At 32.4% G+C, this 27,325-nt stretch overlaps 1 protein-coding gene across 1 annotated transcript in view; it reads right to left on the bottom strand.

The window, feature by feature from the left end:
- The window catches only part of LOC143080587 (plexin-B3-like), a 37,167-nt gene extending 10,683 nt beyond the window's left edge, over nucleotides 1-26,484 (bottom strand). The window contains exons 1-11 of the mRNA XM_076256501.1: nucleotides 26,254-26,484; nucleotides 18,584-18,775; nucleotides 15,176-15,349; nucleotides 9,575-9,772; nucleotides 8,901-9,035; nucleotides 8,104-8,168; nucleotides 6,308-6,450; nucleotides 4,159-4,264; nucleotides 2,515-2,660; nucleotides 1,754-1,942; nucleotides 514-583 (exon numbers count right to left, since the gene is read on the bottom strand). Coding sequence (XP_076112616.1) covers nucleotides 514-583; nucleotides 1,754-1,942; nucleotides 2,515-2,660; nucleotides 4,159-4,264; nucleotides 6,308-6,450; nucleotides 8,104-8,168; nucleotides 8,901-9,035; nucleotides 9,575-9,772; nucleotides 15,176-15,349; nucleotides 18,584-18,775; nucleotides 26,254-26,479 — 1,644 coding nt within the window. The 5' untranslated portion in view covers nucleotides 26,480-26,484. The remainder of the gene's footprint in view (nucleotides 1-513; nucleotides 584-1,753; nucleotides 1,943-2,514; nucleotides 2,661-4,158; nucleotides 4,265-6,307; nucleotides 6,451-8,103; nucleotides 8,169-8,900; nucleotides 9,036-9,574; nucleotides 9,773-15,175; nucleotides 15,350-18,583; nucleotides 18,776-26,253) is intronic.
- Nucleotides 26,485-27,325: the final 841 nt, after the last annotated feature.

Here is a 27,325-nt window from a genome sequence, read left to right as displayed (position 1 = left end):
GGACTAAATCGACAGTGAAATATACCAGTGCAGAAGAATCTATCATAAACTCTAGTACAAAATGTCATAAATGGCAGAAGAAAGTTCATTATAAGCAACACGACGGGTGCCACATGTGGAGCAGGATCTGCTTACCCTTCCGGAGCACCTGAGATCACCCCCAGATTTTGGTGGGGTTCGTGTTGCTTATTCTTTAGTTTTCTATGATGTGTCATGTGTACTATTGTTTGTCTGTTTGTCTTTTTATTTTTTGGCCATGGCGTTGTCAGTTTATTTTCAATTTCTGAGTTTGACAGTCCCTCTGGTATCTTTCGTCCCTTTTTCATAGATAACTTCGAAATATAAAAAGATAATTTTGATAAATAATCAATTAAACTTCAATACTTTTTGTCTCTCTAATAAATCCTAAATGATGCGTATAAAGTTTCGTTATTTGCTAGGTATTTTACATTCAGAACAGACTGTGTAATTTTGATGATTTGCCATAGGTATTTGCTGTGTATATGTACATACCACTCTGTCGACAGTTATTGTGTCTACATTCTTAAACCCTTTACCACGAATTGTAAATGTTGCACCTCCACTACGGGAATAAGATTAAAAATATCAATATAACAAACAAACAAAAAACACGTATGCTCTGTGTAATGTTCCCCTCCCATTATAAAAAGGAGTGTATACCCAGGTTATTCACCAATAAATCTACATGATTAAAGAAAAACAATATGGCACAAATTAAATATAAAAAGAAATTACTTATATTTGATTTAAGGGTTTACTTCCTATGAACTGTTTTGTGGTATTGTGATCTCAAATCGTCGCAATGTATTGCAATTGCAAATGTTAGATATAGTTTTTTCGATAGTCTACTTTTATTGATACTACTCTGGTGTTACTTCCCGAGTTACTGCGTCCATCGAGCGTCTGTCGTTAAATATGTAACAGCTTAATTTAGTGAAAAAAACGTTTACACGTTTTGTTGTGTAGCAATTTCTCTAACCTTTTCACCTTCGAGAAAGTGGTTTGTGCATTCGAATCATGAAATGGAATAAGCGTCATGTAATAATAGATTTCACGCATACTTTACCTGTCACAAAATTAGCCCTGAATACAAAAAAAAAACGTTAATAGGCAGCCCTCGTGTCACTCAAAGAAAGTCGTCTCGGGTTGCAAAGTGAGCATAAGTTAAACATAGGCTTAACCTGCGCGCAGAATGCCGATAAATTAAAAAGTTTAGGAGTAGGTATGTGTTAATTATCAGTTGTTGAATTCAGCGCTCAACATGTCACGCAGATAAAGTTATTTCGTAGTAACACAGTGTTCTTTGAAATATGCGGCGAGCTCTTCTCAATTCCTTCATTCGAAATTATGGCTTTGTCATTACAACACATTTGTTGATGTTGCATGCGTATACCCAAAGTAGTACTGTTTCAGTTAATGTATACGCATGTGGCTTGTTAATGTCTCCTAAACTCGAATAACATTGTTAACGTTATTTGTATTCACAATACTACAAAATTACTGTCAAGTGGTGGGTCTTATAAACACTGAAAATGCCTAATCGGTCGTTCTGTAAGTACTACACCTGTTTCATTGTGTAGCATGACAATACATTTATAATTTGCAATCAGATTTAGTATAAATTAGGTCAATATTCTTTCACTTCTATATATTATATAAACACGTTTATATCACGAAAGTATTTTCCTCTTTGAGTTATATTTAAATTTGAAAAATTTATACGAACACTCACCTCTGTTGTGCTTGCACTGATTCATTTGAGACAGTAAATGTTGGATTTGGTAAATAACGAAAAGTGTCGTTGATCGTTAGCATTGTCAAGTCATCAATCACAACATGCAGTTGACTCATATTTCTAGAGATAGACGAATTTCCAGTTTTGCACTTAATGTTCTCTGAACTGGCTTTATTTTTAAACGCACTTTAATAGATCAATAAAGAAACATCTATATCAACCGTTTGTCATTGCTTAGGAAAAATATATATGTTATGCAAAAGATTGAACCACAGTGTCGAAAGTACAATTGTTGTGTTGCTGAACGGAACGGTATTTTTTTTATGCATGGTTACTATGTGTTACGAGTAAAATAGTTACAATTGTTGCAATTAAGTCAACTAATTTACATACATGTATCATGCACGATGATTAAAAAAAACCCAACTAAAAACGGTAAATCAATACAAATATTTTGTATATTCGATTTTCAAGTTATAATATTGTAGAATACAAAATGTGAATAAATCATAATCTGTGATTTAACGAGTTCATATACTAGTACGTGAAATATGAAAAGTAAACATTTTTATTTGCAGCAATTTTTTTGTTGAAGAAACGTACCACCATATTTTTGCATTTATTTATGTGCCATTCTCGTCCTGTTTTGTAACGTGGGTGTTGATGGCCCCCAAACAATTTGGATGGTCAAACTGATTATACACATAAGTTTTTATACAAACTGTAAAAAAGGGTAAAGATCCAAAATGTTACTATACCTGCATTCAATACCAATTGTACTATCATGAAACGAGATGTTATATCTATTGTTTCCTTCGAAACTAATATTATGACCTGTTATTGTAACAAGTGTGCCCCCATACAGGATACCTTTAGTGGGCGAAAATTTAGAGATCTCCGGATCCTGAAATAAAATGCATAAAACTATTTCTATAAGAAAACACAAGAAATAAACTATGTCGTCTGCTTCCTTTTCTTCGTTTCTTTATCTACTAGATCAGAAAACACGAACAAGTAAACTAAATAAAGGCGACAGTAGTAAACCGCTGTTCGAAATTCAAAAATCGATTGAGGAAAAAAACCCAAATCCGAACTACAAACTAAAACTGACAGAAACACATCAAATATAAGAGGAACAACGACAGACATAACAAACACATTAAAATGCAACACACACACAGACGAACTATAATATAAGAATGGCCTGACTGGGTACAGGACATTTTCAGAAAAAAAATATGATAGGTTGTGCCTGGTTTTATGGATAGCAAAACCTCCTGCTGTTATGGCAATGTTAAATATAACATTAAATTGAAAACATTAAATGACTACAATACAAATAAATGGAAGAACATACAGATGACAGTGAAACACACGAATTAACAATACAATAGAACATTGCGACAAGCTAATAGTTATTTAAGATACCAGGCTTATAATTTAATACGCCAGACGCTTGTTTCGTCTACATAAAACTCATCAGTGACGCCCAGGTCAAAATAGCATAGACAGCCACACAAAGATGAAACTGTCGAAACCCGATGTAATGTTTTGCAACTTAGTGAGGATGATGTTGTTCAGTTGTTGTCGTTTGTTGGTCTGATTCATAAGAGTTTCTTGTTTCTCAATTTTTAATTGAAAAGACCGTTGGTTTTCCTGTTTGAATTGCTTTGCATTAGTCATTTTTGAGTCCTTAATGTTGCTGTTCGGTGCGATGTCAGGCTCCGCCTTGAAGGTCGTAACTTTTAACTTTTAATACATTGTGACTTGGATGAAGGGTTGTCTCATTTGTACTTATACCACACCTTCTTATTTGTAATCGAGCATCTTGCAAATTATCAAATTTGGTGTATAAACGCTTTTTTCGTTAATCTGTGATATGGAATCCATTTGTATTTTTTTCCATCTGATGAGTTGAGCCTTTTTCAACTGTTTTTTTAGTTCGTTTTTATGTTGTACTTTTTACCAGGTTAGGGGGAGGGATTGGATCCCGATAACATGTTCAACCCCCGCCACATTATGTATGTACGTGTCTGACCCAAGTCAAGAGCCTGTAATTCAGTGGTTGTCGTTTGTTAATGAGTTACATATATGTTTTCGTTCCTTTTGTTGTACATAAATAAGGTCGTTAGTTTTCTCGTTTGAATTGTTATACATTGTCATTATAGCTGACTATGCGGTATGGGCTTTGCTTATTGTTGAAGGTCGTAAGATGATCTATAGTTGTTAATTACTGTGTCATGTTGGTCTCTTGTAGAGCGTTGCCTCATTGACAATCATACCACATCTTCTTTTTTATATTGTCAGTTTTTGGTATTAATTTATTGAGAACTTTAAATAGCGTTCCTGTAACCTAAACGCTCGCATAAGAACAAAACCAAGAATAACCTGTTATAAAATACCTTAAAGGTGAAGGAAAAATTGCTGGAATTGCTTGTTCTGCCATTTACTGTAACAGATATAATGGTTGTCGTGGATGAGTTGCTTTTTTCAGTCAAACAAGTCAAACTGTAAAAAAAGCAAGTTAACAATATATCAACGATTTCGTTTAGACTTGCGTTTATAATTACATTTAGCATATACTAAATGAAAGCCAAATTGGTGACCGTATGTTTATAATACCAGTTCCCATTAGCTGCGCCCTCTGTTTCTCAAACTATAGTTAATATTAATATATTACATAAGTTATTTTGCCATGGTAAATCCTTGTTTATATATTCGTTTGTTTTTGAAGTGATTTAGATGGTGACGCAGTGTTGACTGCTGTGCCCTTTTTGACATTTATATCTATCGTGTCTGTTTTTTTGTTCACCCAGAGACTGTCATACAAGTGAGAGATTTATCTTGCTTTAAAACAAGGTTTAAACTACCATTTTTGTTGCAAAATAAAATTCCTGACCAAGTCAGGAATATGATAGTTGTTATCCACTCGGTTGGTGTGTTTGAGCAATTGATTTTGCCATTTAATTAAGGATTTACCGTTTGGAATTTTCCTCGGAATTCAGTATTTTGGTGATTTTACTTTTTACTATTCCCTATTTATTTCTAACTTTGTCCTTTTGCTAAATATTTTCTCATTGTGTATTGAATTCTGATTTGTTATGACATCGTACATAAATTTCCTCTCAAAGTGTTATATTGTGCTACCTGGAGATCGCTGCAATGGTATAGTGCAGAAGGTCAACAAGCTAAGGTCAATGGTAAAGATGTAATATTTTAGGTTTAAGTTACTCAGTCTAATCTGTTTTGTGTAGTGATTTGTATATTGTTGTTTGTAAGTTTGCTGTTTTAGTTTTACATTTGGAGTTATCTACCTTATGAACTAAATAATTAATAGCCCCTTGATCATTACTGAAATTTTGTTACGAAAGAAATAACACAATAGGTCGAATATAATTTTATAGTTAATTTGATGATAAGAGAAGTTTCACAGAGTCATAGTTTAGTTGTTAGGAATGTTTGTTAATTATATCTTAACGTTAACCTTGAATTAGGAGATGATGGGTTGATTGTGGTTTGCATAATTAGAGCACTGATACTAGTTAAATTTAAACAAACAAACGCAGCTACAAGAGATAAATATCGTGGTGAAAACGATTCGTAAACTTCCTAAGCGCAAGAACACAATTCAGTGAATTATGCATTATAGCATAGTATGCATGTTTGAAATGTAACATACTTTTAGGGGACTGCAAACCATAGCAGTAAGCCGTAGGTTTTTCATCAAAAGAAGTCGGAAGGTATAAACTTTTTCTAAATTGATTTTATATTTTCCGTTTATTCATACATAAAACGTTGTTTTTAGCTTCGAATTTGAAGTTTTAAATACCATTAAATAGAACATAGTAAGAGGTCTGATTACAAATGCTACAAATATCAACGCTTTGATAAAATGACAAGGATATAACAACTACAGCTTATATCTCTTTTGTCCATGACTATTATATATTAACCGGTAATTAAATGTAACTGACAGCTAGTTCAAAGCCAAAAGAAAAGAAGGAAGAAGATCAAGTATATAAGAGTAGAAAGTAAAAAGTACACATCCAACATCAAACAGATTAAGGAATCAGTCTTGTATTACAATTTCAGTTGCCGGTGCACGTAAAATATGGAGTGAAATAAAATACTCCACTTTTTTTATCTGAATTGTTACTGTTTGATAAAAAATTAATGGTGAATTGAAACATATATATTTAAATTTTGAAAATATCTTTCATCTCTTTGGGATATCAATCCAGGAAAGTGGAAGGATATCATGTGTACTGGAAGTGGTGCGGCCTAGTCAAAACAACAAACAGAAAGTTGAAAAAATTAGTTTTAACTTCAGGGTTACATGTCTTTTTTTCTTCGTGGCATACCCCACTTTTTTCTCTCGATTAAATCACATTTTCATATTACTATATACATGATATGAACATGAAAAAAATCTATGTATCTTTTTTTTTATTTTCGAAGATCAGCTGTTTTGCATAGAAGCTTATGGAGCAGTCAATTTCAAGACTGCAACCTTAAGAGTAAGATTGAGTGTATGGATATATTGAACTTTACTTAGAATGCGATGTTTTGACTGTTACGTTGTCACATCGTACTCCATCAAAGTCTACAGAAATACTGTCGTTCATGTTTCCAATGAATCGTCCAATTATTGTTACTAATGTACCACCTTTAACTGGTCCACTTAATGGATTCACCTAATTGAGATAAAAATATAAATTTATTTATTGTAGATAGATATATAATCGTAGGATCAGGTTACACACTATTATGAGTAATTTGTCCTTTCTTTTAATAAAAGAATAATGAAAATTAGATTGTGTAAAATAATGGACACAATGTGAAGTGTCATAAACAGCGAAGTTCTGACACTTCAAACGTGTCCGTTTTTCCACACACAATCTTATTTTATTAATGGTTTAAACGATTTTATGATATAGAATTTGTGTATACGTATATTGTATTGAAATTCGATATAATACTAAATTTAATGTATTTATGAAGTAACTAATACAACTAAGACGCTTGACGTATTATGCATACATTATACTTTCTTGATATAACACAGAAAAGAGAAGAAAAAAAAACCCACTGCATTTACTTACAAATTTCAAATTAAGGGGGCTCGCGGGGCGAAATCAATTTTTTTAGGATTTCGCTATATTTTTCTACAAATGAACTTTATTTTATACTAAATAGAAAAATAAAATAAAAAAAATGGGGTTACCGTTCATTTACGCTCACAATCTGACCCCGAAAGAAGCATATATTTTTGTAAAAGTTTTTTTTCTCTGTTGAACTAATAGGAGAAAGTATCGAAATAAAAAAGAACTAAATTATAGAAATCGGTAAATTTTTACAATAGTTTAGTTTAAGTATAGCTTATTTGAAAATAATAATAAAAGATAAAGGTCACCGATAATTTTAAAAAGATATTTCAATTTTAATGCCAATCAATGGCATGTTTGCACGAGAGGGAGATAATTTGGAGCTTTTTCAATGATACATACATTTTAAAAGTCATCTGGGGCCAAAACGAATTAATTTATTTTAATGATTGTCGTACCAATTAATAAAGTAATAAATAAAATTTGTAATGAAAAACACTTGTTTAATCTTTTTTCTGAAATGTGTATACCCTTGAGCCTCCTTATGCTTGAAATGCTATCTGAAGAATAATTAAGAATAAGGAAAATCTTTATTTTCTGCGTAATCAGCCATTACATAATATCTCAAAGTGTGTCAAAGTGATAAATGAGGTTAATTTTCAACACTGATATATGTAGATGTTGGTATCTATTAAAATGTTTTAACCCACTGCATTTGTTTGCACTTGTTTTAAGTCAGGAATCTTATGTTCAATATGTGTGTTTGTTGATGTGTTTCTAAAATGTTTCTCATTTCTCGTTTTTTATCAACATTAAATCGTTGGTTTTCCCGTTTAAATGGTTTAACACTAGTCATTTTTTTGGTCCCTTCATAGCTTGCTGTTCAATGTGAGCCAGGACTCCGTGTTTTAGACCGTTCTTTGACCTATAATGCATAACTTTTACAAATTGTGACTTGAATGGTGAGTCGTCTCATTGGCACTCATATCACATCTTCTTATATCTATATATAAGAAATAATATGATATGTTTTGTAAATTGAGAGAAGTTTTAATCAAAATTAGGAATCTGTTCAATCGTTTAAGTAATAATACACATTGGAAAAATTCGAAAAGAAGTTTTTAAAATTGATCTCTATTAGAAGATGATATCTACATTTACTTTTTTTCATGCTTTTCACAAAATCAAGACACGTTTATCATTATTGCTGACTTCTCTAAAAAAAAAAAGTAAGACTTGCACCTGATAAATTTCTGGTAAACACTTCACTTCATAATTATTTTCAACACGAAGGTAACATTCTGGATCTGAAACAAAAACCACTGACAATCAAATTATTATTACAAATTAATTATTACACTTCTTTGTACATTGCTAACAAATTTCCTTGACTCAGATAATGATCGAAACCAAGTGAGTCATATTGACTGTCTGAAAAAAAACTAAAATCTTAGACGTCTGTGAAATTTATCCACTTTCTTTGCGTTTCAATTGGTTATTCATTTAAGGTTTTTATATCGTTGTTTCTCTTTATATGGTTTCTGTCATTGTGATTTTGTTACTCAAATAGATCAAACATATTTTTTCATCTTTGTTTATATATATCTTTTTTATTTGAATTCAATACCAGTTCATATAAGTGTAAGTTTCAAATGCGACATTATTTTGCATATAAAGATAAGTCATATTCTATAACAGCTACCATTAGAAAAGGTATATCATATTTAATTATAAGCAACACTGTATTTCGGAATAAATTCGGTGAATTGTTTATTATAATACGGAGAGTAGAACATGTACTTTTTATCATGTGGTTTTTTTTTGTGGTGCCTTTATCCGTTAGTGATGCTACACAGTGATAGAAGAGCTAAAAATCAACAAATGATTGCATCGATTACTTAGTAAATATGATAACACTATTTTTAAAGTAACATTTTACTCATGACCGAAAGCCAGTCACAGTTCATGTTATGTATCTACTGATGTTTTATAGTCATGTACTCAGTTTATCTAATAAAATATATCAAACTCTTCCATACCAAATTCACATGTATTTCCAATCCACCCGTTTAAACATCCATAGGTGCAGTGTCCAGTTTTTAAGTGACATGGTCCACTACAGTTTCCGGGGCATAGTTTAGTACATAGAGGTCCAAAATGCGTAGGAGGACAGCCTAAAACAACGCGCATTAACATCAAATACTGATATAATTATATAGTATCAAATCTACAGGAGTTTGCAACCACTCAGAAAACATTTTCTTTTTTTACTACAGGATTAAACATAATGTGTCTATATATTGATGTAACCTGTAGCGATTAGTTCAGAAACTGAACAAGACTTTTGTGTTTCGAACTATTGTATGTAAATTTTGTACAAAATTCTCAAAAATTCTCAAAAAATCATTTTCATCTGTATACAAAATTGTTTCATATTTTTCTACACCTGATTCATCCCTCAGTTTGGGAAAGTATCATCAGTTGATAGTTGTATTTTTTGTCCAATCACACTGCTCAGATACACTGACTTAGGTAGGGTACACAAAAGAGCAACCTAAATTCTGTGATGCAAATAAATACTTCCATGCTATCTAAACCTATGATGCCATTAATCACTTGTACACACATTATTTGGGTGTATCGATGCATAATACATTCTCTAGATTAACTAACATAATTTTAAACTGGTTTTCCTGTTCAATGCAAAACTCACCAACAATCCCGAGTTCGCATACATCAACTTTAGACTCATCTTTAATCGAAAGTTCATAAATCAAATATCGGAAAATGTTGCCAATCCTGATATCAGTCATTCCAGTTATATTCCCGGAATATAAAAGCGTTCTATTTGTCCGAGAACCAGTTGTGTTTGAAGCGTAAAAAGTATGGTCAACTTCGCTTGTACTGTTATCTACAACGAAAATATTAAAATATTGGAATGCCATAAATATTATAGTGTCATGGTTTCATATGTTTGACTTTGGAAATACAAATCGTGAATATTTTTCAGGGGAGAAATCAGTTTGAAATCACTTGGTTACATTATATCGCACAATAACTCCATTTTTTTAAATGAACAGTATCAGAAAATCTCTAGTTCTTCAGAAATGCTTCCCATTTAAACAAAAGACAAAGAAATATGTCACATGTACAGAGTTGTAAGCAAAATCAATATGAACAATGAATTTGTAAGAGGTTATATAGTTTTCATTTTCAGGAACTATTCAAACTGCATATATGCGCAGATCTTTCGGGGAAGAATATCCAAAATGTTCTGCATGGACCGCCGGAAAAAATTTCAAAACTCCTGTAAACCTGAAGAAATTAAAATTGCGTTATAAAAATGATTCATTTCAAACCATTGAAGACTCTAGGACAAAAGGTGTGAGAGCCCTCTGCAAAGAGGTTGTAAAGGATTTTCGTTTTTATAATGTTGCATTGTTGAAAGAACGGTACAAAATTTATCAAAGTCCGAAAGCTTCTGTACTTTTTGGATTTTCAATGTTCGTCGCCTTCGTAATTTATTTGGCCATGAACTTTTTGCATTCGAACGTCACCGATGATTCTTTTGCGTCTGAAATACAGAATTTTAATACTGGTAATAATGATGAGTTTATTCACCTTTGTAAAGGTTTTATTTCCACACTTCACCCAAATAAGATCAAATAAAAATTTTGGTCGATTTGATCAACGATTTGAAATGATAAACAACAGTAAAAAGAAATTTTCTGTCGAATTGTCTCCGAACAAAATTTTGTTTACATGGAATTCAGATGGACTTGTAAGAATATTCAAAGTCTTACAGCCTTCAAAATCACCGAATACATCTGGTGGTACATTAAGGTCAGCTAAAATTTAGTCCTGGTATCTATGCGGAGTTTATTTACAACCACTTGGTTGATGCCACTGCTGGTGGAGTTTTAATTCCCCGAGGGTATCACCAGCCCAGTAGTTAGCACTTTTGTGCTGGCATGAATTATCATTGATACATGTATGGTCATATTTAAAAAGTACAGTAACTGTTAACAAAAGTTTTGAGTTTTTGAAATACTAAGGCTTTTTTTACCTCAGGAATAGATTACCGTAGCTGTATTTGGCAAAACTTTTAGAAATTTTGGTCCTCAATGCTCTTCAACTTCGTACTTTGTTTTGCCTTTTTATTTTTTTTTGAGGATTTGAGCGTCAATGATGAGTCTTTTGTAGACGAAATGCGCGTCTGATCTTCATTATTTTAATCCTGGTACTAATGATGAGTTTATTCACCATATAATGGTTTTATTTCCTGGTATCAATGATGAGTTTATCTACACATGGTGGCAAGAGAGTAAGATAAAGAAAGCGAAAACTATAATGGATTAAGGGGAGCTGCGTTCATAATATGCCTCTGCCAATACTCCAACACACTTGTCAGTTTCCCATAATTTCCGTGAAATTTACTATTTATTGACGATATACTACTGTCGAGAAAATGTGACCAAAAAAATAACCTTCTAATTATGAAAGCTTTTCCGTCAAACAATCTTTCGGGCGGACGAAGACTTTATATACTAAGCAGTATCACCTGTGGTGCTACGAATGGGGAATACAAAGACACTGATTATACTTTTAATCAGCATAATGTTTTTAGCAATGAAACATTATTTGTTTTTTAAGATAATATTTAAATGTCTGTGTAAAAGTAGATTAAGGGTTTTGTCTTCCGTCATTGTAGATTACAAAAAAGAACAAATCAATCTGTTAAGATATTGAAATGAACGAGTATAATGAATTGGTGTATTAGAGATAGCTTAAATAATCATATAGGCGATATAAATTTCAGGTATGAATCCTGCAAACAAACTTGTATATAATCTTCACCCGTCTGTAATTAAAAGTGGAAATAATTAAACAAGGCTTAGTATTTATTAGTCAAACAGAAAAATAAATATACGCAAATAACAAATTATAGTGTTGGAGTGTGTTGCCTTAATAGTTTAGTCTGGTGCTGGATAAAGGCAACAGTAGTATACCGCTATTCAAAACTCGTAAGCTAGACGTGTTATTTGATCATCCTTCCCAATGTTTTAGTCTTGAGTGGTGCAAAAGTAAGTAACCTACAAATGTGGGTTTTCCCAATACGCATAAGCTTTTCATCTGGATACTTAAAAATTCAAAAGATCTTTTAGAGTACATACAATCTAACTCTCTTTCATCTTGTAACAGTATTAAAACATTTGACTTTTCTACCCTGTACACAAGTATTCCACATTCCAAACTAAAAGACAAATTGAAAGAGTTGATATTACTTTGCTTCATAAAAAAGAATGGCCAACGTAGATACAAGTATCTTGTCTTAGGGAGGGATAAATCCTACTTTGTAAAGAATCACTCTGATTCAAACAAAAAATTCTCAAACTGATATTATCAAGATGCTTGATTTCTTGATTGACAACATATTTGTTACGTTCGGAGGACGTGTTTTTCAACAGACTGTCGGCATTCCAATGGGAACAAACTGTGCCCCTCTACTCGCCGACTTGTTTCTTTATTTTTATGAGGCTGACTTCATGCAGGAACTTCTTAGGAAGAAAGATAAGAAGTTAGCAATATCCTTTAACTCTACTTTCCGCTATATAGATGATGTTCTTTCACTAAACAATTCAAAATTTGGTGACTATGTGGAACGCATCTATCCAATCGAACTAGAGATAAAGGATACTACAGATACAGTTAAGTCGGCTTCATATCTTGACTTACATCTAGAAATTGACAATGAGGGTCGGTTGAAAACAAAACTTTACGACAAAAGAGATGATTTCAGCTTTCCAATTGTGAACTTTCCATTTCTAAGTAGCAACATTCCAGCAGCACCTGCATACGGGGTATATATCTCCCAATTGATACGATATTCCCGTGCTTGCATTTCCTATCATGATTTTCTTGATAGAGGTTTGCTGCTCACAAGGAAGCTATTAAACCAAGAGTTCCAAATGGTGAAGTTGAAATCATCCCTTCGTAAATTTTACGGACGCCATCACGAGTTGGTTGACCATTATGGAATAACCGTTTCACAAATGATATCGGATATGTTCCTTACGTCGTAACTACAATCCCCTTTCCTTTCATGAATATGACCTACCGAATTAGACTATTTACCGGATTTGTAATCACTTAAGCAACACGACGGGTGCCACATGTGGAGCAGGATCTGCTTACCCTTCCGGAGCACCTGAGATCACCCCTAGTTTTTGGTGGGGTTCGTGTTGTTTATTTTTTAGTTTTCTATGTTGTGTCGTGTGTACTATTGTTTTTCTGTTTGTCTTTTTTATTTTTAGCCATGGCGTTGTCAGTTTGTTATGGATTTATGAGTTTGACTGTCCCTTTGGTATCTTTCGTCCCTCTTTTACAATAAAGCAATATGCTGATATGTCGATATTTTATTTGATAATTCAATTCCTCAAAAAAAAATCACAGACCTTCAGCAGGACTAAAGGAGCGAAACAATTTGTTAAACTTAATAGAATAATATAAAATGGTTGGTCATATAAGTAATAAAATAGAACGATAATGAAAATAATATATTACAAATGTTATGCGTGCTTAGGTCTTTTCTGATAAGACAGGAAACTCTGAGCACCATAAACTTCTTGACAACTAAGTAATGAGAATTATGTATATAATTCAGGTTTATACAAAAGACGATTATCACGTTTCCGTTCCCCATTGAATTATCTACATTCAATTATTTTTAGCACGTGAAAACTATTTATAAATTCACTTTGCCTACGTTGAAGGCATCGCCATTCTTTTTGTTAACCACCTTCCTCCCCTTCACCACCGATAGATTTTACTGTTATAGAGTGCAGGCGATTTGGTGTCACGATATGTCAGTAGCATGGGTTCGAATCCCGGCGAGGGAAGAATAAAAAATTTGCGAAAGCAAATTTACAGATCTAACATTGTTGGGTTGATGTTTAGACGAGTTGTATATACATAATGTACACAGCCATGTATCACCATCATTGATCATTGCTGGTGATCCGATGGATAAATCTGTTTTAGAGTTGTCACCGACTCAGACGTATATATATATATATATATATATATATATATATATATATATATATATATATATATATATATATATATATATATATATATATACACAACTCGTCTAAACGTTCAAACCTATGATTGCGTTGGATAAAAACCGCAATTTTTATACGTGTGCATGTAAAACAAATGTCGTTGTAGAAGGGTCTAAATACAGCACAAACAACATTTTCCAAAAGACCAAAAAAGTGAAAAAGTATATTTAAACAAAATGCATTTGACTAACAGGTCGAACGACTGATGTTCTTTAACCTTGCTGACTGCCATTGGCGATTGCCAAATAAAATTGATCACAAGATGTAACAAAATGGATCTTAATATAAAATATATATATATATAATTTAATTTTTTTTCATTGTTATAACTGTTGTCTCAGTTGCATGCTAAGGTTTTCATACTGTTAGATCATGTGGGTCATTTCGAGTTTTCACTCCAATCACAAATTTACGGGGTATTCAGTGGTCACTTACATCCTAACTTTAGCATAAGTCTTGCTAATATGTTCTGGCTAGAAAGCTCAGACAAAGGCTTATGCTAATTGTTTCGCAGATCGGCTCTCTCTGGCTTTCTACTATATCTTGGCTACTTATCTGAATCACAGTTCAGATGCTTATCAATTACATGCTTTGGAACCAGGAGAGCGGATAGCGCATAATATAGTGTTTCTGTAGTAGCTTTAAAATAGATTAGACATTGGGCACCAACCAGCCGATCTGACTACTTTAAAGTTGTGTTTGAAAGCAAACCGCAGTTTGCCTAAAAATACACTATTTCTATTTGTTTTTCAAAAGATTCGGATAAAGTGACCATGCACGCTAAATTGCTGAGACAGTCGTACGCCAAAAAATATTGTTTATAATTGTATAGTTGTATTAGTTAATATATTTTTGTAGTTTTAGCAATAAAATTATATTCCTAGCTTGTCTAAATCTGCAATTCATTTCTAATGATTAACTTAGAAGATTGTAAATGGCTGCACAAATTTAGATTAAAACAAATACAAGAGTCGAACATTATTTAAGAATAAACACGAAAAAGAAAGCACTCATAAAATGCAACTAGAAACGTTTTACACTGTGAAATGTATATAATGTTTAAAAAATTACTTTAACAAATTATAAATATTTTCATTAAAGAAAACATTATGTTCGTATGTAAGAGTGTTATCTTAGTATTTGTGTATAACATTATATTGGACATGTATTGTATAATATAAACATACCACCAATAATCAGAAAAAGTTCTGACACAATACTTCGTTCCTTTATGTCAATCTGTATCCAAGTTTCAGGTCCATCAATTTTGTAACACGATGAAAAGTTTCCATTATTAATTTGACTAGCAATTTGACTTCTTGTTGAATTCAGCGAGACTGAACCAGCAGTTGCTAAATTATCTGTAATAAGAAAGATAAAGTAGAATCAATGTTACGACGTTTCCTATAGCGGTTTATTTTTGTTTGCAGATAAAGAGTTGTTTGCACTTTTAGGATTTATTCCTTGGATACATACATCCTGTGATCTGCCGACAGAATATTGGATTAAAATATGTTAGCATTCTAGCAAAAGTATCTGATTACAGTTAATTGCAGTCAAAACAGTAAGTAAATATAATTTGTGCAGGTAAGCTTAGCTTAAAATGTAAGGTAGCATTGACAGCTCAATGTCAATATATAAAAGATAGCTAGAAAACGAAATATAAATCCTTCATGTAACTGTTTAGGATACCAATTATTGGTGCTGGCCTTTTGTGTATTTTTTCCCCGAAATCTTATTTGCAGCATTCCCCAACGTCTGTTATGTATCAATTGCGACAGAACACGTAGTTCATTTACGCCAAACTAATTGTATGCATATTTATCAAATTATATATGCTAAATGACAGGTACCTTAGTCATTCTAAGACTTTTTTTAAGAATAAATAAGTATTGTCAAATACATAAGAGTCGACATTTATGTAGTGGTGATGTACAACAACAAGTATTTAATGCAAGATGAATTCCATGATGATCATGGTGTAAATTTAGGTTGTTTCGTCACTTGCTTTAATTTCGATTTTGAGGTATTTTTCCAAATACAGCTTTCAATCTCAAAGTGTAAAATAAAATTAAATAAAATGTACATATCGACGTACCTGTATACTAAAGTTTTGATCCAAATGATAATAGGTAGTTTAAAACCTTATGGTGCAAACGTATTATTTGTGGAAATGTGCTGTAACAACAAGGGACGCATTTTTCGCGCAAACAAATTTTTTCCTCAATAACCGTGTTCTCAAGCATATATTATAATATATGTGTACAAAAAATTCAAAATATACTAAATAGAATCATAATGAAAACGGGGAATGAGTTTAAGATACAAAAACCAGACCAAGGAGTAGACAAAGGCCACGACCATCAATAGGTCTTCTTCGCATCGAGAAAATTCAGTAATTTCGGGTAGGCTTCTGGTGGCCCCTAAACCAGCATGTATACTTTTTCAGTGATATGGACGTCACAATAAATTCCGAAACAAAAAAATTTGCCAAAACATACAAGGCCAGAGATTTGTGACTGGCGAACAAATGTAGCGGGGTTAAACATAAGTTATCACATTCCAACCCATCCCCTATATTTCTAGACAATGTCCAACAAACAAATACACAGCAATAGGCACATTAAAACACATATTTATTACATAATACGTGCAGAACATAACACGTTTCATGCTAACAAAAGGGTAAAGAAAAATTGTATTTATGTACAACGCAAAGACCCTTCGAGTGTTGAAAAAATAGAAATGCCTTTTCTAAAGCACATACAAATCAAGCACACAAATACTGAAATTTTACAGAATTCATAGTAACATTTTACAACATTTACATATTTAAGTAACACTCCATTTTGGATATTAATAATAATAAAAACACATCTATAGATGCAACTTATTTCGTTATATTTGTTTCAATGCTGTTGTTAAGTGTTTATCCATTTTCGTTGTTAATCCATTCTATTTGACTTTCATGATTGACAAATGTAATATTTTTAATTTGCAAAATGTGTATCTATATATTACCCTTTTTTTCAAAATGCATGTATTTTAAACTCAATCAAAATATTCACAAAAATATCATTTATTTTATCAACTATGTTGGCATTCGATGAATAGATATTTTGAAAATGTAAGCATTCGAGGTTAGCATCCTTTTCCGAAACAGGAAATATTTTCATTATTGGGTAATAAATGGAAAGTTGAATTAAAAATATATATCTTACTTATTTCTTGGCACACAAAAGTTGAGAAATTTGATATTCTAATACTGTTATTAAACTGAAACGTTATACATTAGGATAAATTGTGTGCCATGATTTTTTATAAATTTGAAAATGTAACCACAATTACGATTAAACACAGCACACAATTGATTAAAAAACAAACTTGTATACTAGTTTGTAGAACTAAGAGGATGTGGTGTGGAAGCCAACGAGGCAACTCTCCATTTAAGTTACATTGTGTAAAACATAAGCAATGTACATGTAGGTCTAACTAGAGACTTCAGCACGGAACCTTGATTCACATCGAACAGCAAACAATAAAGAGCCCCAGAATGACTAGTGTAAAATAATTCAAACAGGAAAACCAACGGTCTATTCTATAGAAAACGAGAAACACAGAAGGAACAACATGTTCCTGACTAAGGACATATTCAAATTGTGTCATGTGTGCTATTGTTTGTCTGTTTGTCTTTTTCATTTTAAGCCATGGCGTTGTCAGGTTATTTTCGATTTATGAGTTTGACTGTCCCTCTGGTATCTTTCGTCCCTCTTTTCTTTTCAAACAAATGCAGCGGGTTAAAACGCTATAAGAGGTGCCAATCGTATTGCATATTCCCCATCGGGCTTTTTCATAGAAGCAAAAACATAGTAAAGGATGTTTGTCTTGCAAGCAAATACTGTATACCCAGATTTGTAACCGTCAATCCACTGGTATGAAATTCATAAATGTTTTTGAAATGATTCTTGAAAAATTACACAAACTATGTATCGTCTACAGTGTAAATGTAGCAATCAGTATGATGGTGAGCTAGATCAACGATTTTACAAAAATATTTGCCATAGAAGTGACTTTGTATGTAGGCCAGACCTTCCTCACAGTTGGAATGTTATACTCCTTGACCCAACTGAGGTAGCTCTATATCGACTGACTATGACCAGTATTAAAAACAGCACTACTTGGTTTAAGAAGAGAGAATCACTCGGGAAATATTCTGTATAAAAGAATTTAAAATGTTGGCACTGAATTGGATGAGTGTATTTCGCAGTGCTAACCACCGCAGTTGGATGTGTTAGTTTCATTTGGGATACAGACATACATATTAAATTTGCAATAAATTAAAACAAAAATGAATTATACAAGAAGTGTTCGGTTTTAATTTGTATAATACTAGTATGTCCAATAAGATTAAATAAATGATATCAGAATAGATTGATAAGATGCATTGTACATCATACGGATGAATGATATCTGTTACTAGTATCTGGAATATCTATTGATACATGTACGTGTATACTATGTTTTCTGTTAGTGTTGTTTTGTCTTTATAGACTTTAAAGGCGTATTTTCATATTAATTCATATCTAATTGCTCACATTTATTGCAGTGCCTTCCAGTCTGATTTTTAATGCAACCATCAATACAAACTAAAGTATCTGCATTGCAAATATTATCTAAACAGTTGCATCCAAAAACACAGGAACCATTTCCCGGGTAGCAATGTTGATCTATACAACTTCCGGAGCAAGATGTTGAGCAATTACTTCCCCAAAATGACTTCGGACAACCTGAAAAATACGAAATCAATTAAACAATAGTGCTTGTTGAAATGTACAACATTTGATATCATTGCTGACAAATAATCGCGATTGAATTAATCATATTTGTAATGGATACTGAGGTGCAAAATGTTTGTTGATCATTTTTGTGAAATTAAATGTAGAAATTACAGCCATTTATAATAATTGTTTACATCAATACAGAATACGTCATAATTCAGTAAAATCAATGCATGTGTCTGTAAAAATTAGTTGTTACTCAACTTATTGTTTTTTGTTATACATGAAAGTTCAACATAATTTAGTTAGTTATAAAGCCAGACAAACTGCATTGAACAATTTATTTCTTTTCTATTTTGTTAAATTATATAAGCAGTACCAGTTTCAAGGTCAGATATGCATTTGAAACAATATTGATGAATCCAAATCCTGGGGCCGTGTCAATAAAAGTATCCTAGGATATGTCCTAAAATATGTCTTAGGACATTATTTACGTATATGAGACATGTCTTAGGATGTAAAACAAAGCTATCTTAGGACAGTCCTAAGACCATCATAACCCATTTATTTAATTTTAAAAAATAGGTAGAGATTTCAATGACCTACAGTTTATTGTATTTCAGTATATATATGTAATTAATATATTTATCCTATTTTTGGCTTAAAAAGTAGAAATCATATGTTTGGAGATATTCTATCATAAAGATGAGCATCAGGAGAGAAATGACTTAATATGCATTAGACAAGCTATGTACAGAGAAGAAAAATTATTGCTTTGCTGAATATTTAAAATAAGATATGCCAAAAGAAAAGAAAACAGAAGCTTTTGCTGATTATGTTTAAGCCACATATGTTGATGACACAGTGCTTTGTTTTCACCATACGCAAGACATACCAGTAATGGAGCAGAAGCATTCCACAGGAATAATGAACTGCTTTATAAATCTCATCCGTCAATGTTTGTGTTTTTGACAATAACGTGAAGTTACAAGTTACTACATACATTAAATTGGGAAGTACCCATGCAGCGTATGTTTTATTTGGCACAATTGATACCATGCAATTTTAAAACAGGTGGCGCAAACTTAGCATTGGAGAAAAAAGTTGTGGCGCAAACGGACACATTTGTGGCACAAACGGATTTCTCTCATATGTAAAGGGAGAAGGGATGACTCTTTTATGAAAACAATGAACACAAAATAAATGCAGTTTTAATGCAAAACTTTTAAAAATCTATGTTAAGATTGATAACAAATATAAATGAATTTCAACGACACAAATAAAAGTAAATAGTCAAGAAACTTTGTTAAATGCGATATTCGTACTGCAATTTTAGTAAATAAAATTTTGTCCTTAGGTTCACTCGATTTCAGTTCATGTATTCAATCAGGATTAGTTAAAAAAGAAGACAATTATTTTTCCACATTTAAATTATTATTGCACCGTATATACGTAGGTTCAAGTATAAAAATGTTGTAGATTATAGTATTTGTTAGGCTTCAAAAATGGCAACACGAATTATTTTAGATGAGCATAATACTATGTCATCGTCACATGTACCTTTTGGAGAGTTACTATTGGTGACCAGTTCATACAAATTTGTACATAAAAAGTACTTTATGTTAGTAAAACACTTCACCAGATGACTTCGTAATATATCAATGTATTTATATGTACATCATATGTGCATCAATTAAGTTCTAGAAGACACACACAGTTTTTGTAATTATACTTGTTATTCGAAAACTCAAACTGAATACTATAATCGCTCTTTGTTGATATCTCGAAGTTTTTTATGGATCAAATTTGTCTACAAATTGAAAATAAAGTAACAGAATTGAATCTTTAAAAAATATCAAAAATATAAATTCATACGGTTGAACGTAGTGAATTAGAGTGAAATTATTTTCTCTTGTCTTTTCATGATGTATATAGGTGTCGTATCTATCGTGTGGTCAGTTTCCCGCCGAAACGGGGATTTCGGTAATTCAGCAAGACAGCGCCAAAGCGATCGGTCCTCTTTTAAATACTTGATAAATTAATTGGTGGTAATGGCTGAAAATGAGGAGTTAGATGTTTACGACTGTGAGGTTTCACTTAGTGATGTGATGCAACTTGAAGCTGTAAAAACGCAAGGTGAATTTTACGCTAGTTTAGAAAGGCATTTCCGATTTAAGAAATGAAGTTCACGGGGCTACTGTTTCTGTTGCTTCCCAAGTTAAAAAGTTAAAATCCCAGCATAATTGGAAATACGAGGGGAATAAAGTTCAATTCCTTCTTAACACTGAATTTTTAGAAGATCTCACACAATCCATTTGGGAAATTGATAACTCAAAAGTTACGCACGAGATACTATCAAGAAAGTTATTGAAAAGATCAAAAGGGCAAAATAAACTTATCAAAACCGCCGTTGGAGCGAAGGGGGATGGGAGACTGTTTGACAGTATGAAACTAACCTAGTAGCAAGTGACTCTGACGATGAGAGCAAAATAAATAAAGCAGAAAACAAGGCGTTACGTAAATAAAGGCAACAGTAGTATACCGCTGTTCAAAACTCATAAATCCAAGGACAAAAAACTAAATCGGGGTAACAAAGTAAAACCGAGGGAAACGCATTAAATATAAGAGGAGAACAACGAAACAACACTAAAATGTAACACACACAGAAATAGACCAAGCATCAGACAAAATCCTACGAGAATGACAAATATAACATCAAAACCAAATACATGAATTTGGGATAGACAAGTACCGTGACACGTCTTATCGCAATATGAAATTACACTCAAAAATAAGAGAAAACGAACGACGCAACGTTAAAATGTAACACTCACAGAAACGAACAATACTATAACAATGGCCATATTCCTGACTTGGTACAGGACATTTTTAAAGGTAAAAATAGTGGGTTGAACCTGGTTTTGTGGCATGCCAAACCTCGCACTTTAATGGCAATGTTAAATATAACACTGAAATGACAACATCATATTACAGGACTACAATACAAATAAATAGGAGAACGTATTAGACAAAGAAACACATGATTAATGGATAACAAAAAGCATCAGGTTTAAAATTCAATACGCCAAAAACGCGCCTCGTCCACACAAGACTCACCAGTGACGCCCAGATATAAAAGATCGAAAGTGAAAAAAGTACAAAGTTGTACAGCACTGGAGATCAAAAGCTGTAAAAGGTTGTGTCAAATACGGCTATGTTTTTATGCTTGGGATAAGAACATCCTTATTATTTAGAACAATAAATGCTATTGCAAACAGTAAATTTTATCAAATGAATATAAAAGATATACATGATAATGAAACTGAAGTATCAACTAATTACAGAAAACAAACACGAATACATAATGCAAAGACCAACACAAAATAGACATACCCAAATAAACGTAATTCAAAAGGGAAAAAGGCTGCTGCAAAGCTTAACTTTAATGATGAATCGAGTGCTCCTTAATTTAATGCTACTTTTCCAGCAAAAAATCAGCCCTTTCGTGACCCCCAGTCATGGTACAACGGACAAGCCTTGTACCATAGTCATGGTACAACGGACAAGCCTTGTACCATGATCAAGCCAGTGAAGCCGGCACGAGTGATAATCAGCGAGGAAATCCACAACGCCAAGGAGCTTGTTATGGATGTAGAACGTTCCAGCATTGGGGAAACCAATGTCCTTTCAACCCAAACCTGGCACCATGTCGAAACCAAAATAAGACAAATTTTATAAAGATGAGTATAGTTTGAATAGTTAACCTGATAATACTACGTCATTCTTTCTAATATTGAATCCAATAATCTCACTACTGATTATTACGAGTATGAACAAGGCCAGGCTAATATTATCGTTAAGGACAGGCTAAAAAATCACTATTTATTTTGAAAAAGTATAGGATGTTATGAATTTATTTTGGACACCATTTTGAACGGTTACAAAATTCCTTTTAACAGTACTCCACCGTCTATATTTTTACAAAACAATCGATCGGCAATCATCCATAGCGAGCTTGTAACTGAAGCTATTCACGATCTATTGATTAGGGATTTGATTGAAGAATGTGACATTCAACCACGTATTGTAAATCCACTTACAGTTTCTGCGTCTAACAGTAAAAAGAAACGTCTCATTTTAGATCTCTGACATGTTAATAAACATCTTTGGAAAACTAGTGTAAAATTTGAAGATATTCGTAAAGCTATGCAATTCGTCACAAACAATTATTTTTGTTTCCAGTTTGATATTGTTTCAGCATATCACCATATAAATATTTTTAACCCCATACAGAATTTTTTGGTTTCTCTTTGAAGTATGAAAACACTGTAAAATGGTAAAATTTTCAGTCCTTCCTTTTGGGCTATCTTCAGCTTGTTATATATTTACCAAGATCACCAGGCCACTTATAAAGAAATGGAGGGGTGAAGGTAAACAAGTTTTAATGTACTTAGATGATGGTTTAGGTACTCATACAAATGAAGATATCTGTAAAACCGTCTCTGAACAAGTTAGACATGATTTGATTATGAGTGATTTTGTTCCCAAAAATGAAAAATCTAAGTGATCACCTTTGAAAAATTTGGTACTTTTGGGTTATTCAATTGACACTTACCAGAATGTAAAATCATTTATTTCCGATTTTATTGTGTCAGTCCGTAGTTTACAGCGACGCTAGTAATATAGGATATGGTGGTTACATGTAGAAACACCTTTTAATATAGCTCATGGTATGTGGTACGAATGTGAGCCTACTAAAAGTTCTACGTGGAAAGAGCTCAATGCCGTCAAGCATATTCTTTTATCTATGGTAGATATTTTAAAAGATAAACGATTCAAATATTGTTTAGTGACAACCAGAACGTAGTGAGTATTGTTGCTGAAAGTAGTATGAAACCTGAATTACAGGATATTGCTCTGTGCATTTTTGAAAAGTGTTTGACACATAACATATCCATCGATGCAGAATGGGTACCTAGAACTTTTATGAGAAAGCGGATTTCATTAGTTGTATTATTGATTACGACGATTGGGGGTGTTTGTGAACAATTGTTTACGTATTCAGATTCCCTGTTAGGACCCCACGAGATATACTGGTTTGCTAATAATGACAATCACAAGTTAACGGTATTTATTCCCATTATTTGACGGTGAACTCGATTGGTATTGATTCATTCACTGTGAACTGGAATGGTGTGAACGGTTGGTTTGTACCTCCCGTCTTTTTAGTATAGAAAGTACTTCGTTACATGAAGTTATGTATGGCAAATGGAACATTTTTTCTGCCTTTATGGAAATCGGCAAGCTATTGGCCGATATTATCTCCCACTGGTTAAGGATGTATTAAAGATTGAAAGGGATGTATTGACCTACCCACTAACAAGGAATACTATACCCCCGGTAAAGGATATAAATCTGTATTTGGGAATATCGATTATGCAGTTGGCTTTGAAAATGGTTTTCGAACCTACTAGCTACTAGCATGTTAAAGCTTTTAAGTTTGTGGTGGTTTATTTCAGCTATACAGAGATGGTTGTGTAAAAGTAATATTTTCTAGTTAGTCTGAATGACAGTGGTGTTGGTTTTTATTTCAGCGAAAGATGAAGTGTTTAAAACGTTAGTAAATAAGTACTTAGTTAAGTTGTTTTTATGTATAACGTATTAATGTGTGTTTTACTTTTACAGTATTTTTGCAAGCTTTAAACCACAACCTGTTGGAATTACCTGCTTCATTGATTGAAAAAGTGTCCTTACTTTCTGATTTGTTAATAGAGAGTAAATCGAGCAACACAGTTCAAAATTATTGTTATGATTTTATAAGATCGAAAAAATGGGCTTTATCGAATGGAATATGTAGTAAATTTATTTTACCGGCCAAACCAATTCTTGTGGCTTTATATCTAGCATGTTACCGCAACAAAATCATACGCCCAGTCCTATCAATCAAGCTTTTTATAGGATTAGATGGGCACATAAAATTACTAGTGAACTTTCTCCTACTGATTCAGATTTAGTGAAAAATATTCTGGAAGGAGGTAAGAGAAGTCTATCAGTTCCGGTTAAGAAGTAGAAGCCTATAACTCCAGACCTGCTTTCGCAAAGTTTGATAACATTTTATTATGAAGATAATATGTATAACCAGCGTACTACGTGTGCCTGTTTGTTATCGTATTATTGTTTTTTACGTCTTTCCGAATAGTTCAATCTTCAAACCTGTGATGTTTTCTTTTTTCAAAGTCACATGACCGTATTTATACAGAAAAGTAAAACCGATATTTACAGAGATGGTGATAGAATAATTATCTCCAGAACCGGAAATAAATTGTGCCCCGTAAAGAATTAAGAGAAGTATTTGGAATGGAGTAATAATCAGACAGATTGTGATTTATATTTATTTCGGAATTTGACGAAATCCAAGGATAGTTTTACATTCCGTAAAGACAACAAACCTCTTTCATATACAAGAACGAGGAAGCTTTTTATTGCAGTTTTTAGTCCGTTCGGGTCGAACATTGAATCATTTGGTCTCCATAGTCTGAGAGCCGTTTGAGCATCTACAGCTTTTAATTTTGGAATTTCGGATAGACTGTTAAAAGGCATGGACGATTTATTTTTTGTTGGTTTCACTAAATTTGGGTTGATAGATATATTTTTGAATAAATCTCTATTTTTTCATAAAATTTTTCCGTTCTTTGGCACAGCAACGGCGTTGTCGTGAAGCTTTGCACTTTATTATGAGTTTTGTATTATTTATACTTTCACAGTAAATGTTTTTTTTAAGGCATACACTATCATGGGGTGACGTACATGAGACTAGTATTTTGTAGTGAAGTTTAATACAGAATGAAGGTTGTCACAAGACAACATGTTTTATGAGGATACAACTCTTACACTTCTTTTCACTTCTATCTAATATGAAGTTCAGATGATACTTAAAATATGAATGTCTGTCTTCACAAGGTTGTGCTGATATATATTGCACTGAGTATTATAAGTTGGTTATTTAGTTCCTTCAAATTCACTTGTGATATATTTCAATACAAATTAAAAATGATTGATACATTCGTTGTGACAAAAAAACAACATTTAAATATAGTTTAAAATTGTAATGGAACATTTAAGAATCGAAATGTCCAAACGGGTATCGTACTAAACGAATGCAAGGGGAAAAATGTACTATGATAGTATAACAAAAAAGCAACAATAGAGTGATTACATGAAAATTATTCAATTTTAAATGTAGAACTTGTTTTGATTGCAGTATTCATATTAATATAAAAAGGAATATAAAGTTGTTAGGCAATAAATCAACAACTATTGAATAAAGAAAAACAAATAACATTCGTCTTTATTTTGCAACAGATGATATAAGTTTGCATCCGTTTATCCCGATATTCGTTTGGTTGTTTGGATTTTGACAATGTAAACTGTTCCTTGGCATTGTTTACGTGGGCAAATTACAATACACAATATAATGCGTTACTTACCATTTATTGCAACGTAACACAATTCAATTATTGGCCCAAAAGGTCCGTTCTTCTTCTCTATAGATCCTTTAGTGTCGTAATAAATGACATATTGTCCAAGTTGATAACAAGGAATACTCTGAGTTATGTTTGGAAGATTTGTATCATTACCAGAATCTTCATAACAAAGGTAACCGTCAGGTGGAATTGTTGATGTGTTGGATACATATAGCTTAAATCCACTCATCCGATGGGCGACTAAAAAAAACTAAATCCATCATTTTACCAAAAAATCAAAATCCCGAAATCTTTAGTGCGGTTGTGTTGAATTGTATTCAAACTACTCTTAAAAGAATATAATATGTGATAAGGTAGGTAATATTTAGAAAAGCTGTGTCAAGACAACATATCAGTATAAATTTATAAGCACAATTAGCATGCAAGGGATAATATTACATGTAGTTATTATAAGTGTCTGTCTATTTCTGTTTTCACTATAATAATAGATTAAGGTCTATAAGTCTTAAGTTTGGTTTTTTTTATGGTAGAAAACTTTTAAACGGAGTCAATTTTTGATTTCAGTTGTTTTGCTTTATCGTGGATAATCAAGTGTCGATAGTAGATACCTTTTAAAGTTTAAGTCAAAACTGCTGAAATTTGTCAAAAATTGTCAATTAAATAAAATACTTCAAGAAGTAAAATAACAAAAATACCGAACTCAAAGGGAAATTCAAAACGGAAAGTCCTTTTAAAAATGGCAAAATAAAAAGCCAAATCACATTTAACGAATTGAAAACAACTGTCATATTTCTAACTTGGCAAAGGCATTTCCTTATGTAGAAAATTACGGATTAAACCTCGTTTGGTAGCTAGCTAAACTTCTCACTTGTATGACAAAGTACAAAGTAAAAATATGAACAGTAGGTGTCGAAGACATTTTGGGAATTTTATAAGTCCAAAATGGTGTCCATTCTTTCTTGGATTGAACTCATATATTTTGTTTTTCATCATGGTGGCCCTGATATTTGGGTTTTGGAAAAAAAACCACACAAAAAAGATTTATGTTTTCAGAGTAAAATTAACGTTGGTCAAA

The sequence above is a fragment of the Mytilus galloprovincialis genome, chromosome 1 (genome assembly GCF_965363235.1).
Source record: "Mytilus galloprovincialis chromosome 1, xbMytGall1.hap1.1, whole genome shotgun sequence".
Lineage (NCBI taxonomy): Eukaryota > Metazoa > Mollusca > Bivalvia > Mytilida > Mytilidae > Mytilus > Mytilus galloprovincialis.
The sequence above is the reverse complement of the archived record's forward strand: the minus strand, read 5'-3'. Positions and strand labels throughout refer to the sequence as shown.